The 14,320-nt window shown below is 38.7% G+C and overlaps 1 protein-coding gene across 3 annotated transcripts in view; it reads left to right on the forward strand.

The window, feature by feature from the left end:
* Nucleotides 1–14,320, forward strand: part of stxbp5a (syntaxin binding protein 5a (tomosyn)) — a 210,700-nt gene that overhangs the window by 143,606 nt on the left and 52,774 nt on the right. For all 3 annotated transcript variants that reach the window (XM_063001921.1, XM_063001922.1, XM_063001923.1), the window contains exon 8: nucleotides 14,066–14,189. In XM_063001921.1, coding sequence (XP_062857991.1) covers nucleotides 14,066–14,189 — 124 coding nt within the window. The remainder of the gene's footprint in view (nucleotides 1–14,065; nucleotides 14,190–14,320) is intronic.

Consider the following 14,320-nt stretch of genomic DNA (forward strand, 5'->3'; position numbering starts at 1 on the left):
TCTGCTTTTCTGCATGCTTTGTTACCCCCCTTTCATGCTGTTCTTCAATGGTCAGGACTCTCCCTGGACCACTACAGAGCAGGTATTATTTGGGTGGTGGATCGTTCTCAGCACTGCAGTGACACTGACATGGTGGTGGTGTGTTAGTGTGTGTTGTGCTGGTATGAGTGGATAAGACACAGCAATGCTGATGCAGTTTTTAAACACCTCACTGTCACTGCTGGACTGAGAATAGTCCACCAACCAAAAATATCCAGCCAACAGTGCCCCGTGGGCAGCGTCCTGTGACCACTGATGAAGGTCTAGAAGATGACCAACTCAAATAGCAGCAATAGATGAGCGATCGTCTCTGACTTTACATCTACAAGGTGGACCAACTAGGTAGGAGTGTCTAATACAGTGGACAGTGAGTGGACATGGTATTTAAAAACTCCAGCAGCGCTGCTGTGTCTGATCCACTCATACTAACACAACACACACTAACACACCACCACCATGTCAGTGTCACTGCAGTGCTGAGAATGATCCACCACCTAAATAATACCTGCTCTGTGGTGGTCTTGTGGGGGTCCTGAACATTGAAGAACAGGGTGAAAGGAGACTAAAAAGGTATGTAGAGAAACAAATGGATTACAGTCAGTAATTGTAGAACTACAAAGTGCTCCCATGGTAGGTGGAGCTGATAAAATGGACAGTGAGTGTAGAAACAAGGATGTTGTTTTAATGTTATGGCTGATCAGTGTATAACGAGTCACGCTATGCCTTATGTGTTCCTCCACTACTTGTGCAGATGCCTTCACAAGATAGCAAAGGTTGATATTGCATAGGTAATAACAACCGACCCTCCCACCCAAAGAGATGGTCAGCGTTGTCTGTTGGTGCCTGTCCAGGTCAATAGCATCACTGAAATTTCCACAGTTGAGGGCTAATATGTACAGTATAATAGCCTGTATACCAAGGACCCAAAACATTAGGACCACCAACAGCTTTGATCTTCCAAGACATGGATCTAGGACCTGGACAGCAGGCCCTTTAACTTCAGGAGTTAACATGGACACTTTGACTGGTCTATGGGTACAAACTGGACTGTGACACATTGACCTTATCATCAGCATTAAAATGATCTGCAATTTTAAACACAGCAGCTCTTCTGTATCAGACCCCACAGCCTTCACATCCTCTGGCATCAGTGATTCATGGCTGCGTACAACCTGACATCGGTTTGTGGCATGTCCTTTAATGGATGGCTGTTGGTGGGTATTGACCATGGCTGCCGGTGAGCCTCCCTTGCTGTTTGGTAGATACTTCAACCCAGTCATCTAACACTTAAAATGCATAATCATTTACCCTTGGATGTACATAATGATTTGACTCTTTTCAAAGTCACTCATGACTTTATGCTGCCCATATACATACCATAATTGGTCAAACATTGACATGTGACATGGTCATTGTTAAAAAATAGGCATTCCCATGCACATTTTTGGGTGTTGCTCCTAATGTTTTGGCTCATTTGCTTCATTCTGGACACAGTCTCAAAGACTTGATGCCAGTGTACTTTTTTATTTTTGGATATCTGGAGAAAACCCACACGCAATGCAAACTTCGTCACAGACAAAGACTGGAGCTGAATGTCAAAACCACTTTGCAGTCCTGCACCACTTGAACCAGCAGGGCCGTCTTGTTCCCCTCGACAGACTAATCAATTAGCCTTGTTGTCCACCGACAGCAAGCCATATCCACCCTTTACAGTCCAAGAAAGGATCATTGACCCCACTCTCTGGGTGTTGGCATTTAGTCATACGGATCCCGCAGGGCTGTGATCTTTTTTTTGTTGAAAGCGTGTTGATCCGTCTAATGGCAGGGTGAGATTAGGACATGTTTTCTCCAGGACACATAAAACTTATAAGACACATAAAACTTACATAAGCAGAAAACATGCCTAAAGAAAGTGCTATTCAGTTCAAAGGTAGCTTTACTGGCAAGACAAATATGGACATTCGTATTGCCAAAGCTTAGTTACAGTAAAAAAAAAAAAAGGTTAAAAAGAAAATAATTATATAGAAAACTAAATAATAATAATTTGTATTGCCTAAGCCCAGTTACAGTTTTAAAAAAACAGATTTAAAAGAAAATTATATTAAAATAATAATAATCATAATAATAATAATAATAATTTGTAATGCCAAAGCCCAGTTATAGTTTAAAAAAACTGATTTAAAAGAAATGTATATTAAAATAATAATAATAATAATAATAATAATAATGTCTATTGCCAAAACCCAGTTACAGTTTTAAAAAACAGATTTAAAAGAAATGTATATTAAAATAATAATAATAATAATAATAATAATAATAATAATAATAATAATAATAATAATAGTAATAATGTCTATTGCCAAAACCCAGTTACAGTTTTATAAAACAGATTTAAAAGAAAATTGTATTAAAATAATAATAATAATAATAATAATAATAATAATATTTTGTATTGCCAAAGCCTAGTTGGTGCTGGAGCCTATCCCAGCTTTTCAATGGGCGCGAGGCACACAGTTACACCCTGGACGGGACGCCAGTCCATCGCTGGGCAGACAAACATACATACACACACACACACACACACACTCACACACACACTTACTTATAAAGCAATTCAGTGTCAATTCAGTGTAATTAACCTGACTGCATGTTTTTGGACTGTGGGAGGAAACCGGAGCTACTTGTAATAATAATAATAATAATCATAATAATAATAATAATAACAATAATAATTTGTATTGTCAAAGCTTACTTACAGTTTTAAGATACAGATTAAAAAGAAAATAATTATATAAAAAGATAAAATAATAATAATTATAATAATAATAACAATAAAAATAATGGCAACAAAAACAATAATAATAATAATTAGTATTGCCAAAGCCCAGTTACAGTTTTAAGAAATAGATTAAAATAAAAATAATTGTATTTAAAAATAATAATAATTATTAATAACAATAATGACAATAATAATAATAATAATAATAGAAAATAGTTACAAATATAAAAAACAACAACAATGGCATTGCAAATAGTAATAATAGCTCACAATCTCCTAAATTAGCTAAACCATTTTCACACTTGTAAAAGATCAGGAGGGAGTCATCATTACAGAATTGTGTTTAAACAGAGATTAGTTATTCAGATTGCACAACTATGCCTTATTATTTTGGAGTTATTTTGGTAAATATAGTTGTTTACGAGGCACCCTGATAGTTTCCTAGCACACGAGGTTTTAGATTCTGAATCTCAGCTCTGCTACTGGTCGACAAAATTCTAAATTGGCCAGGAAAAGGGGGCGGGGTCTTTAACGCTGTATAAGGACCATGGTTAGTAGCCTGAGGCGCCTGTACATAAGTGGAGGAATGTGGAGATCAGTGTGTGACTCTCCATGCACGAGACTGGTGTGATGTGCAAATCCACCAAAGTATGGCGAATGAGAAGGGGTCATGGGCCAGTCCGTGCATCAAAGGAAGCACGTGTCAGGCAAATATACCCTCCTTAGACGCAATTGGAGAGAAAAAGTAGCAAATGCTTAAATAAAATAATAAAAAAGAACTGTTGTTAGTTGTGTTCCAGTTTATATGTATCAATAACTCCCCCAGTTGTATTAAAGAAAGTATATACAGTACATCCAGCCTCTGTGATTCATCCACTGAATCACTGTAGAGTCACTCTGTCTTCCTTTATTACTCATACCGCCATCCTCAACCAGACAGCGAATTTAATGTTGGAGCGACAGACACGACCAATTCTGTCTGTTTAGTGCCCACTTAGTGGGCCTGTAGCACCATGGAGATTTAAACTCAAGAGTTTGGACTCTCTGTATTGCTGGGTTAGTGTATTAAATGGCTGCACAACCCTTCTGTTATTAATGAAAACAGATTTATTGAGTGGCTTAGAGACTCTAAGCAACTGTTCAATCCGCTAGAAGCAGAAACGGCATTTAAAGTAGGAAAGAAATGATGCAGGATTAACGGTTCAATTTAAAGTATTAAGGTGTGAATAAAAAGCTGCTAAGTAAATACTTATGGATTGGTGGTGTGTGTGTGTGTGTGTGTGTGTGTGTGTGTGTGTGTGTGTGTGTGTGTGTGATGAGATGGGTGCTGATGTACATTAGTACAGATTAGCAAAGTGAGTGTGAGTTAATTGTGTTTAGGGACAGGCTACGGTTACTCTTTTTTGCTTGACCCTATCTATGTCCCTGTGGGTCTCTCTCTGTGTGTGTGTGTGTGTGTGTGTGTGTGTGTGTGTGTGTGTGTGAATGAGACAGTTGGCACAGCGCTCTGTCTGTGCAATGGCTGGGCCCCAGTGGGATCAGTTATTGTTTGTTTCATCTATTTATCCGACTATCTGGCTCTGTCTGTATGCATTTCTGTCTGCCTGTCTGTCTCTCTGTCTGTCTTTATCACTTTGTCTGTCTGTCTGTTTCTCTGTCTTTGTCTCTCTGTTTGTCTTTTTGTCCCTCTCTGTCTGTCTGTCTGTCTCTGTCTTTATGTTTGTCTAACTGTCTCTCTTTATGTTTGTCTCTGTGTTTGTTGTATTTCTGTCTCTCTATCTGTCTGTCTTTCTGTCCCTCTGTCTGTCTTTCTGTCTATCTGTTTTTTTTTTGTCTGTTTGTATTTCTGTCTGTCTGGCTTAATCTCTTTGTCTGTCTATTTGTCTTTCTGTATCTCTGTCTGTCTTTTTGTCTCTGTCTGTCTACATGCCTATCTGTCTATCTATTTGTTTGTCTTTTGTCTCTTTGTCATTCTCTCTGTCTATCTTTCGGTCTCTCTGTCTTTGTCTGTCTTACTTTCTGTCTGTCTGCATGTCTATCTGTCTCTCTGTTTGTGTTTATGTTTGTGCCTGTGTGTCTTTCTGTCTCTTTGTCTGTCTGTCTGTATCTCTGTCTGTCTTTCTCTTTGTCTGTCTGCATGTCTATCTGTCTCTCTGTTTGTCTTTATGTTTGTCTCTGTGTCTGTCTGTCTTTCTGTCTCTTTGTCCATCTATCTGTCTGTCTGTATATCTGTCTGTCTTTCTCTCGGTCTGTCTGCATGTCTATCTGTCCCTCTATTTTTGTCTATCTGTCTTTCTGTTTGTCAGTCTTTGTCGGTCTTTATCTTTGTCTGTCTGTCTTTTTGTCTCTCTGTCTGTCTGCATGTCTATCTGTTTGTCTTTTTGTCATTCAATGTCTATCTGTCTGTCTCTCTGTCTTTGTATGTCTTACTCTCTATCTATCTGCATGTCTATCTGTCTCTCTGTTTGTCTTTATGTTTGTGTCTCTGTGTCTGTCTGTCTTTTTGTCTCTTTGTCTGTCTGCCTCTCTGTGTCTGTCTGTCTATCTGCATGTCTGTCTCTCTATTTGTTTGTCTTTCTTTTTCAGTCTGTCTTTCTTTCTCTTTGTCTGTTTCTCTGTCTGCATGTCTATCTGTCTTAAGCATCAAGTATCATGCTTAAGGGCTGCTTCTCAGCAGCAGAGATAGGAAGACTGGTAAGAATTAATGGATGAAGGACTGCAGCCAAATACAGGAACATCCTTAAAGATGGACAAATTGGGGTGACAGGCCATCTTTCAACATGACAATGACCTGATGCATACAGCCAAAACTATACTGGGGTGACTTCAGGGCAAGCTTCTGAACAAGCTTAAGTAAAAGATTAATTTAAATTCAATAAAAGTATTTATTTTAATTAATTCATTCATTCATTTGTTTATTTTAATGCATTTATTTACTGTAATTATTAACTAATTAATTATAATTAATTAATTTTGATGTATTTATTTATTTACTGTAATTAATGCATTTATTTATTTTAAATAATTAATTAATTAATTTCATTTAGAAATTTTAATTCAAATTAAATTAAGGTATAAATATTACTCTAGACCACCGACACTGAGATCCACGATACAACACCACCTGGGTGTTGATCTTGAGAGCTTAAGATGTTGGCAGTGGTGAGCTGGCAAATTAGACTTCTTTGCCACCCACCAGCCACTAAAGACATACTTGTGGGTGGGCTCGTGGGTGGAACTCCAGTTGCCTACACAGAGCCCTGAGATTTAAATGATGATTGCAAGCCAGACCTTCTCAGCTAACATCAGACCTTATCCTTATAAATGCTCTTTTGACTCAACGGGCACAAAGTCCTAAAGTCACACACCTGTATCAAGTAGAAAATTATATATATATATACAGTGTATCACAAAAGTGAGTACACCCCTCACATTTCTGCAAATATTTCATTATATCTTTTCATGGGACAACACTATAGACATGAAACTTGGATATAACTTAGAGTAGTCAGTGTACAGCTTGTATAGCAGTGTAGATTTACTGTCTTCTGAAAATAACTCAACACACAGCCATTAATGTCTAAATAGCTGGCAACATAAGTGAGTACACCCCACAGTGAACATGTCCAAATTGTGCCCAAATGTGTCGTTGTCCCTCCCTGGTGTCATGTGTCAAGGTCCCAGGTGTAAATGGGGAGCAGGGCTGTTAAATTTGGTGTTTTGGGTACAATTCTCTCATACTGGCCACTGGATATTCAACATGGCACCTCATGGCAAAGAACTCTCTGAGGATGTGAGAAATAGAATTGTTGCTCTCCACAAAGATGGCCTGGGCTATAAGAAGATTGTTAACACCCTGAAACTGAGCTACAGCATGGTGGCCAAGGTCATACAGCGGTTTTCCAGGACAGGTTCCACTCGGAACAGGCTTCGCCAGGGTCGACCAAAGAAGTTGAGTCCACGTGTTCGGCGTCATATCCAGAGGTTGGCTTTAAAAAATAGACACATGTGTGCTGCCAGCATTGCTGCAGAGGTTGAAGACGTGGGAGGTCAGCCTGTCAGTGCTCAGACCATACGCCACACACTGCATCAACTCGGTCTGCATGGTCGTCATCCCAGAAGGAAGCTGACGCACAAGAAAGCCAGCAAACAGTTTGCTGAAGACAAGCAGTCCAAGAACATGGATTACTGGAATGCCCTGTGGTCTGACGAGACCAAGATAAACTTGTTTGGCTCAGATGGTGTCCAGCATGTGTGGCGGCGCCCTGGGGAGAAGTACCAAGACAACTGTATCTTGCCTACAGTCAAGCATGGTGGTGGCAGCATCATGGTCTTGGGCTGCATGAGTGTTGCTGGCACTGGGGAACTGCAGTTCATTGAGGGAAACATGAATTCCAACATGTACTGTGACATTCTGAAACAGAGCATGATCCCCTCCCTTCGAAAACTGGGCCTCATGGCAGTTTTCCAACAGGATAACGACCCCAAACACAACCTCCAAGATGACAACTGCCTTGCTGAGGAAGCTGAAGGTAAAGGTGATGGACTAAACCCAATTGAGCACCTGTGGCGCATCCTCAAGTGGAAGGTGGAGGAATTCAAGGTGTCTAACATCCACCAGCTCCGTGATGTCATCATGGAGGAGTGGAAGATGATTCCAGTAGCAACCTGTGCAGCTCTGGTGAATTCCATGCCCAGAAGGGTTAAGGCAGTGCTGGATAATAATAGTGGTCACACAAAATATTGACACTTTGGGCACAATTTGGACATGTTCACTGTGGGGTGTACTCACTTATGTTGCCAGCCATTTAGACATTAATGGCTGTGTGTTGAGTTATTTTCAGAAGACAGTAAATCTACACTGCTAAACAAGTTGTACACTGACTACTCTAAGTTATATCCAAGTTTCATGTCTATAGTGTTGTCCCATGAAAAGATATAATGAAATATTTGCAGAAATGTGAGGGGTGTACTCACTTTTGTGATACACTGTATATATATATATGTATATATATATATATATATATATATATATATATATATATATACAGTATATATATATATATATATATTGCAAGTTTCATTTGGTCAGTGGGGGTCTAATATGAATCAGTTTCAGGCATGAATCAGTTTCAGTAAGGCATGTATCAGGCAGTAATTGTATACCCATAAAATAAATTAGTATGATAGATGATCAGAGGATCTCCAGTTTGTCAACAAATGTGTAAGAAAATGATTGATATGATTAAAATGATGTACCTTAAAGAAAGATTGGAAGGAATCTACATGTGTCTCCTTCTACACTGCATAATATCATTAAACCATTCAAGGAATCAAGAGGAATTTCATTGCGTAAAAACCAAGAGCGCAAGCTTAAGCTGAACGCCACTCCACAATAGCTGATATAACCACATGGGTGAGGGATTACTTTGGCAAACCTTCATCAAGCACTACAATACAGAGTTACATGCACAAATGCCACTTAAAACTTTACTGTTCAAAAAAGAAGCCTTATGTTAACCATATCCAGAAGTGGCGTTGACTTCTCTGGGCTCGGAGGCATCTAGGATGGACCATCACACAGTGGAAACGTGTATTGTGGTCAGATGAATCAGCATTCCAGGTCTTTTTTTTTTGGAAAAAACAGACGCTGTGTGTTCCGGACCAAAGACAAAAAAGACCATCCAGACTGTTATCAGCAACAAGTCCAAAAGCCAGGGTCTGTCATGGCATGGGGCTGTGTCAGTGCCCTTGGCAAAGGTCATTTACACTTCTGTGATGGCTGCATTAATGCAGAAAAGTACATTGAGATCTTAGAGCAACATGTGCTGCCTTCAAGACGTCATCTTTTCCAGGGACGTTCATGCATTTTTCAACAAGACAATGCAAACCCACATGCTGCACACATTACAAAGGCATGGCTGCGGAAGAAGAGGGTACGGGTACTGGACTGGCCTGTCTGCAGTCCTGACCTGTCCCCAATAGAGAATTCCGAAACAAAAAATGCCACAACGACGACCCCGTATTGTTGCACATCTTAAGACGTGTTTGCAGGAAGAATGGAACAAAATAAAAGCTTCTGCCCTGCACAGTGTTTCCCAGTGGAATTGAACCCGCCTGATCCTGACCAGAATAAAGACGTTGGGAAAACAAAATAAAATGAATAATTTAATTGAATCACCTGGTCATATTTTTTCTTTCTCTCTTGTTTTTCTCTCTTCACTCTCAGGCATTCTCTCTTGTGTGCCGGTGTTTGTACGTACTACTAACCAAACAATGCGAGTGTATGCTCGGCTCACTCGCTCTTTAGCTTTTCCTCCGGGGTTCCACTACTATACAGACTGCTTAGCTCTTCATAACCAGATTAAAGTGCATAATAAATGCTGATATGCTGATTTCTGTCCTTCTGTCTGTCTGTCTGTCTGTCTGTCTGTCTGTTTGTCTGTGTGTCTGTTCTGTCTGCCTATCTGTATGAATGTCTGTCTATCTGCCCCTTTATTTGTTTGTCTCTCTGTCTTTGTATGTGTCTTTCTGTCTATCAATTTGTCACTCTATTTGTCTTTCCGTCTATCTGTCTGTGTCTGTTCTATCTGTCTGTATGTTGGCCTATATGGCTGTCTGTGTTTTTTTCTGTCTTTCTGTCTGTCTGTCTATCTGTCCTTCTACTTGTTTCTTTGTTTCTGTCTTTGTCTGTCTGTCTTTCTATCTGTCTGTCCATCTATTTGCCTGCCTCTCTGTCTTTCTGATTGAATGTCTGTTCTATCTGTCTGTATGTCTATCTGTCCTTCTATTTGTCTTTTTGTCTCTCTGTTTGTCTTTCTTTCTGTCTGTCTATCTCTCTGTATGTCTGTTCTATCTGTCTGTATGTCTGTCTTTCTGGCTCTGTCCTTCTGTCTATTTGTCTGTCTTTCTGTCTCTCTGTCTGTCTGTCCATCCATTTGCCTGTCTCTTTATCTGTCTGTCTGTGTTTGTCTGTCTGTCTGTTGGGCTATATGTCTGTCTATCTGTGTTTTTTTCTGTCTGTCTGTCTGTATTTCTATCTGTCCCTCTATTTGCCTGTCTTTCTGTATCTTTTTCTATCTGTCTGTCCCTCTATCTGTCTGTCTTTCTGTCTCTGTCTGTATGTTGGTCTATATGCGTCTCTATTTGTCTGCCTCTCTGACTGTCTGTCTTTCTGTCTGTCTGTCTTTCTGTATGTCTGTTCTACCTGTCTGTATGTCTGTCTGTCTATTTGTCTGCTGTGTTTTTTCTGTCTCTCTGTCTATTTGTCTGTCTGTCTTTTTTTTCTCTGTCTCTCTGTCTGTCTATTTGTCTGTCTCTCTGTCTTTCTGTTTTTCTCTGTTTTCCTGTCTGTCTGTGTATATGTCTGCTGTGTTTTTTTCTGTCTGTCTGTTTTCTGTCTGTCTTTCTGTATATCTGTCCTTCTGTCTATCTGTCTATCTTTTTGTCCTTTTGTCTGTATGTTGGTCTATATGAGCCTTAATTTGTCTGTCTTTCTGTCTCTCTGTCCCTCTGTTTGTGTGTCTTTCTATCCATATGTCTGTTAATTTCTGTCTGTCTGTCTGTCTGTCTGTTCTAGATGTGTCTGTATGTCTGTCTTTATGTATGTCTAACTTTCTTTCTGTCTGTGTTTCTGTCTATCTGTCTGTATGTTGGTCTATCTGTCTGTCTATCTGTCTATCTACCTGTCCCTATATTTGTCTGTCTCTGTCTTTCTGTCAGTCTGTTTTTCTGTCTGTATGTCTGACTGTCCTTCTGTATGTCTGTCTATCTGTCTGTATATCTATCTGTTCCTTGTCTGGCTTTCTATCTATCTCTCTGTCTGGTTGACTGTCTACACCATAATGCCAAAAGTATGAGGACACTCTTCTTGATTACTAAGTTCAGGTGTTTCATCCATGCTTCTGACAACAGTATAGGGAAGCCCCTTTCCTGCTCTGTTATGACTGCACTATATGCACACTCTAAGCAAACTCTATAAAGACATAGTTTGATTAGTTTGATGTGCAGGAGCTCCAGTTATCTGCAGAAAGCCCTGACCTCCACCTGAACACAGAGGACATAAACTGAAGTGTTTATTGCATTCCAGGCCTTCAGCGACTGAATGGTCAAAAATTCCCTCTGAATCTTGCCGTTCGACTACTATACACTCTGCTTAGCTCTTCATAACCAGTTTAAAAGTGTGTAATAGATACTGATGTGCTGAGCTCGGGTTTGTTTGTTGTGTACGCGAGGATTGTTCGATAGGACCTGATTTTGCAGAGATTTAAGTCGATCCTGCTCCCGGACGGCCCTGTAATGATGTTGCAGCTGTTTTATCGATTAGTTTGTGCCGCCCCGTACAGAAATAACGACAGAGCATAAATAGGCTGAGCACTTAATTTAACTATATTAAGGCATCAGGTTCACGGCTGTATTTTGCTGGTACGCTGTTTAGTCAAAAGCGTATAAGGGAAGGCTCTTTCTTGTTCCAGATGACTCTGCATTGTGCAGAAGGACATGTGATAAATTGAGCGTCTTGCGCTGAGCCCTGACCGAACTCATATTAAACTCCTTTAAATGAATTGGAACATTGACTGTAAGCCTTAATTTTTTGACAGAATGGGCACAATTCCCCACAGGTTCAGTCTGAAATCATGTGAAAAGTCTTTCCAGATAGGTGGAGGCTGCTAATTCTTATATTAATTCTCATGGTTTTGGAATAGGACGTCCAGCAAACTCAAGCTTAGGTGTCCACATACTTTTGGCCATACAGTGTAGGTCAAGGTCTGGACTGTCACCTATATAATTGAATGTAATGGGATTTTAGAAATTAGAAACTGCTGGAGTACATGTGACACTGTCCACAGTTGCTTCTTTGTGGCAACAGTTTGGGGAAGGCTCCTTTGATGTTCTGGCATGTCTGTGCTCCTGTTTGTTATTTGTTACAAGTCTAATAATAGCAAATTCCTCTTCAACCGCTTCTTTTTACCTACCAGTTGCAAAGCTTTACAGAGAATCATACTGTGCATGAAGATCCTCTATATGAACGTCACCAATACCCCACCACTAGTGTAGGCATCTCAAGCAGGTCTTAAACTCTACCTGGGATTGAACTTAAGAGCTCAATATCTTGGCAGTGGTGGGCAGTAGTGCCCCTAAAGATGAATATGGTTGCTTACCGTGACCTCAACCACATAGAACACATTTGAGATCTATTGAAATGAGAATTGCAAACCAGACCTTCTCATTTAACATCTGACTCCAGCCTTACAAATGCAATGACCTGCAATGACCTGTGTGGCATGACCTGTATACTGGTGATGCCACATTGGAAGCATATACTTTACTATATATGGTTTTATTTATTTAAAGGTTACTAAAACCAGTATAGCACTGTTGCTGGGATTTTAAATACTCAAATTCTAAACTACTGGTCCATAAATATTCCTCTATTATGGACACAGGGTTCTTTTGACTTCATATCTTTGGATGGAGCTCTGTTTTCTTTCCAGCATTGACAATGAGGTGTTTAAAATCCCAACAACACTGCTGCACCTAACATACTCATACTAGTAGTATACACTATCATGTTATAATTCTGTTAGTGTCAGTGTAGTGCTGAGAATGGTCCACAGATTAGTAAGTTGTACTATAAGTGCTACAGGCAGTAATTGTAAACCCATAAAGTTAATTAGAATGGTAGATGTGCCTTATAAATTAAAGTAAGCACTAGATCTATACGTAATAAAGTAAAATGTGAGTAGGAGTGAGAAAGCCCCCATCCCTTTAAAAAAGAGGTTATGTCTGTTCTGCATAGAAGAGACCTGAAACATCTGGCTGAGCATAAGCAGTATTAGACGCAGCTCATAATGATTGATGCCATTATTCAGGGATGCCATATGTAGCTTATGGCAGTAATGAACCTTTCCTCTTTCGATTCTCATCCCCTCCCCTTACTTTAGTGGCATGACAGGGAGACCTACAGTATGTTGCCAAAGCAGTACATATTATGCAGTTATTACAGTTCTGCATGAAGAACAATTAGGGAACAATCATTAAAAAAAGTACATAACATATAATAATAATAATAATAATAATAATAATAATAATAATAGTAATAGTAATAATAGCAATAATAATAATTATAATAATAATGAAAATAATAATAATAATAATAACAATAATAATAACAATAGTAATAATAATAGTAATAACAATAATAATAATAATAACAGTAGTAATAATAACAATAATATATTTATAATAATGAAAATAATAATAACAATAATAATAACAATAGTAATAATAATAATAATAACAATAGTAATAACAACAATAATAATAATAATTAATAATAGTAATAATGTTAATAACAATAGTAATAATAATAATAATAGTAATAATAATAAAATAACAATAGTAATAACAATAGTAATAATAATAATAACAATAGTAATAATAACAATAATAATAGTAATAATAACAATAATAATAATAATAATAACAATAGTAATAATAACAATAATAATAATAGTGATAACAATAGTAATAATAATAGTAATAATAATAATAATAATAATAACAATAGTAAAAATAATATTAATAGTAATAATAATAATAAAGTAACAATAGTAATAATAATAATAAGAGTAATAACAATAATAATAACAATAGTAATAATAATAATAAAAAGGCGCTTAGGTGGCGCAGCGGTAAAACACGCTAGAACACCAGAGCTGACATTTCAAACTCGAATCTCAGCTCTGCCATCCAACAGGCTAGGCGCCTACATGAACAACGATTGGATGCTGTTCAACACAGGGTGGGAGCCGGTGATTGATGGCACCTGCACAGAGACAAGGGATAATGCGTTGATCAGGGAGTGGCTCTAAGTACACAAAGCTGATCCGCATATAAACTCACCTCGTGCAGGTAAAAAGATGCAGTCGGCTACTGCACACGTGTTGGAGGGGGCGTGTGTCAGTCTCGGCTCTTCTCAACCAGGTTGGAGATCAATCATTATCACTAAAGAGGAAGAATAATGCAATTGGGTAATTGGATATGCTAAAGTCAAATGTGTCCATATATTACAGTAAGAAATAAAAAGGCAGCACGGTGGCTCAGTGGGTAGTTACAAAATTGTCCATGACTGTGTTTGACATTAAAAACTTCAACTGATGTATCTTGTGTAACCAGTAATTACCTGTCTGGTCATGAATGTGATTCTCAGTGCTCTCTCCCTCCCTCTCTCTCTTTCTCTCTCAGGCGATCCACTCTCTGGCGTGGCACCACGAGGGGAAACAGTTTATCTGCAGTCACTCAGATGGCACACTGACCATATGGAATATTAAGTCGCCAGCCAAGCCTATACAGACAATCACCCCACACGGTGAGTGACGGAACCACTAATGCGCCACTGCACGGATCCTCCTCTAGATCATATCCCGTTTTTATAGCCACTTCACACCAGCCATCAAGATAAAAATTTAATTGGCAATTACGCACTCCAATCTAATAGCT

The sequence above is a fragment of the Trichomycterus rosablanca genome, chromosome 9 (assembly GCF_030014385.1).
Source record: "Trichomycterus rosablanca isolate fTriRos1 chromosome 9, fTriRos1.hap1, whole genome shotgun sequence".
NCBI classification, from domain to species: Eukaryota; Metazoa; Chordata; class Actinopteri; order Siluriformes; family Trichomycteridae; genus Trichomycterus; species Trichomycterus rosablanca.